The following is a 2723-nucleotide window of genomic DNA, read 5'->3' on the forward strand; positions in this document are numbered from 1 at the left end:
GGTTTCAAAATAAATGCTGGTGTATCTTCTGAAACAGAACCTTTAACCAACAGTCCAAATCGGCACTTACTGAGATCACCGATTGTGCAGGCAGGCGGTGGCGGCTGGCTCCAGTGAAGACACTGCCAGCAGGGTATGCTGCGTGGCCACGGAGCTCGCGCAGCCAGAGGGGCAGGGGGCAGCCAGGGCTCACCCTGCTTTCCGCCGGCCTTTCTGGGCTCAGCCTCACTGTGAAATCAAACGGGGCGACTAGACTAGGTCTTCCCAGCATAGAAATTCTTACTTAAATTGGGGATAAATAATTGGATTTTAAAAACTGGGAACTATAATTTTAGCCTAAAAAAAGTGCAAACTTGTAATACAGTAGAGAACAACCGTGCATCTGCAATTTTCTCAGTGCCCAAGCCAGGGCGTTCCTTTTCCAGTGACCCTGTCTGATAAAACACCGACATTCATGTTTTGGTAAATGCCCGTAGCAGATTCAGATAATTTCTTTAAATGAATTCAGGACGTGTGTTCCCACGTGAGACTTCGGGAGCCGTGAAGACGGGTCTGTAAAGCACCGCCGGGAGCTGGTGCTGCCGACGGCTCAGCGTGGCCGCTGCGGCCCGTGCTGCTGGGCGCCCCGAGCTGCCTCACCGCGGTCCTAAGGGTCCAGGCTTGGGCTCCCGCTGCGCGGGTGTCACATGTTGTAGGCGACGTAGATCGGGTCCAGCTGGTCGGCCAGGAACCCGTCCCGCAGGTGCATCCGCTGCTTCTCGCCCCGGGAGTTGATGGGGATGACGCCCGGGTCCACGATGGCCACCACGCCGACCACCAGGCAGTGCTCCTCCAGCACCACGCTCGTCACCAGGGCCACCAGGTCCAGCGCGGCCCGCTCCAGCCCCTCCAGCTCCACCACCACCACCAGCAGGTTGGTCCATGTGAACACCGCGCTGCGGAGAGGACGGGCGTCAGGCGCGGGCAGGCCAGGCTGCAGCCACGGACGCCGGTCAAGGCCCCCGGAGAGGGACAGTGAGGACGGCAGCCGGTGGCGCGTGCTAGAGCGCACAGGTTCAGCGAGACCCGGAGGACGTGCTTTAATTAAAGTTCTCCTTAAGAATCCCGAGTATTATTTGGTGTTGAAAACTGTACCTGCCCCAATGCAGGCTCCCTCCAAAGTGAAGATACCACGAGTTAAAACCATCTAAACTAAGAAATTCACAATAAAAGCAGAACGTTTCAGGATTAGAACTGTGTACACATTACATCTTGCCTGTGCACTCAGGGGTGGTCGCTTGGTTTAAAACTGATTAGGAAGAAGGAAAATCAAGCAAACACTTGAAGGCAGCAATGGGTGGCCTGGAGGGGTGTCTCAGGGTGGGCTGGAGGCGGTGGCCCCAGGCCCTGTGTGCGCTGTGGACAGCCGGGAGGCCGCTGCACAGGGCAGCAGGCAGCTCTGATGAGCGCCTCGGCCCAGACCCCACACGCAGGCGCCCAGGAAGCCCCGGTGCACAGAGACGCCCTGGGCGTGCCAGGCCGCCTGCCCCCACTGCCCGCCCCAGCGCCGGCGCCTGGGGCTGCTCGTGCTCTTACCACTCGGCAATGCTCCTGTGTGCCCTGATCACAGACGTCTCAATGTCGATGGGGTGGTACCGCATGCCTCGCAGCTCCAGGGTTTCGTCCAAAGACCCAACGACATACAGCGCATCGTGGTGTTCTGCGGAGAGCACGCACTTTGGAGCGCTCACGAGCCAGGGAAGCAAGTCAGCTCTTCCTGACGCACAGCTGCGGCTCTCGCCCTGACTGCGCACTCTAGACAAGGAACAAGTTCTCCAGCCCCCACAACCGCACCCGTGGGCAGATGGGGCTGGGGGCTGGTCTTGACGCGCCAAGAAGTCTCGCTCTCCTAGCAGGAAACGCCTCAGAAACGTCACTGCAATGTATGAGTGTGTACCCAAAAATAATTTTCATCTTTGACACCAAAAAGCATCTACAGGGGCTGCCAGAAGTTCTGACGTGACCCAATTAGCTGCAACGCCAAGCGGGTCTTTAGACACTAAAAGCAGAAGGTTCTGGAGAGCCGCCTGCTGGCCGAGGGGCTCAGCCCGCTGGAAGGTCAGAGCAGGGGGGAGCCTGCCGCCAGCACCACCTCCGGGGGCCGCACCCAGGGACAGGACGGCTTGGGGAGACGCGCGGGGCTGAGTTAGCCCCGGTGCGGGACGAGGTCTTGGCCCGCATTTTGGTGGGCGTGGACCCGTCATAAACAAGACCTCCAAGGCGTTTCTCAGGGTCACTGCGCGGCTCTGCTGCGCTGGGGCTTTAACCGCACACCGCAGTCTTTCACAAGGAGAAAGTCAGTGGAGAGAGGAGCCAGGGGAGCAGCCCGGAGCCGCGAGAGGAGAGCCCGCAGCCAGTGCGCCGCGTGTGGGGCGCCGCGGAGCCCAAGGCCGGCAGCAGACGCCCCGGGGACAGGCCTGCCAGCCTCGGAGACCCGGCCAGGAAACCCCCGCCAGGAGACCCTGCCGCTGAGCAACCACCGGGCGGCTTTTGTTTCAGGAGCCAAGAAGCGAAAACAGGAAGATTAGAATTTGCAGCGAGGGCGGTCATCAGAGTGCGACCTTTACCCTGTCGCCTAACGGAAGGCTCCTGGGTGGGTGTGGGCCGGCCCGGCTGACGCTCCCCTGCCCGCGGGGCCCCTCACCTCCGCTGGCGTCGGTGAGCTCCGCCCTGCGGAGGAAGCC

At 60.6% G+C, this 2723-nt stretch overlaps 1 protein-coding gene across 1 annotated transcript; it reads right to left on the reverse strand.

The window, feature by feature from the left end:
• Nucleotides 1-644: 644 nt before the first annotated feature.
• Nucleotides 645-1723, reverse strand: LOC131278810 (disco-interacting protein 2 homolog A-like). The gene is made up of 2 exons (XM_058299284.2): nt 1576-1723; nt 645-935 (listed from the first exon to the last, which is right to left on the reverse strand). Exons 1-2 carry the CDS (start codon nt 1638-1640, stop codon nt 683-685), a joined length of 318 nt encoding a protein of 105 aa, XP_058155267.1. The 5' UTR covers nt 1641-1723; the 3' UTR covers nt 645-682.
• Nucleotides 1724-2723: the final 1000 nt, after the last annotated feature.

This window comes from Dasypus novemcinctus, chromosome 6, assembly GCF_030445035.2.
Source record: "Dasypus novemcinctus isolate mDasNov1 chromosome 6, mDasNov1.1.hap2, whole genome shotgun sequence".
Taxonomy (NCBI): Eukaryota; Metazoa; Chordata; class Mammalia; order Cingulata; family Dasypodidae; genus Dasypus; species Dasypus novemcinctus.

Coding starts and splice junctions, on each gene's coding strand:
- LOC131278810 (XM_058299284.2), bottom strand. CDS start 1,640: ATGCGGTACCACCCCATCGACATTGAGACGTCTGTGATCAGGGCACAC. Junction 936..1,575: donor CACAGGAGCATTGCCGAGTG/GTAAGAGCACGA, acceptor TCCTCTCCGCAG/CGCGGTGTTCACATGGACCA.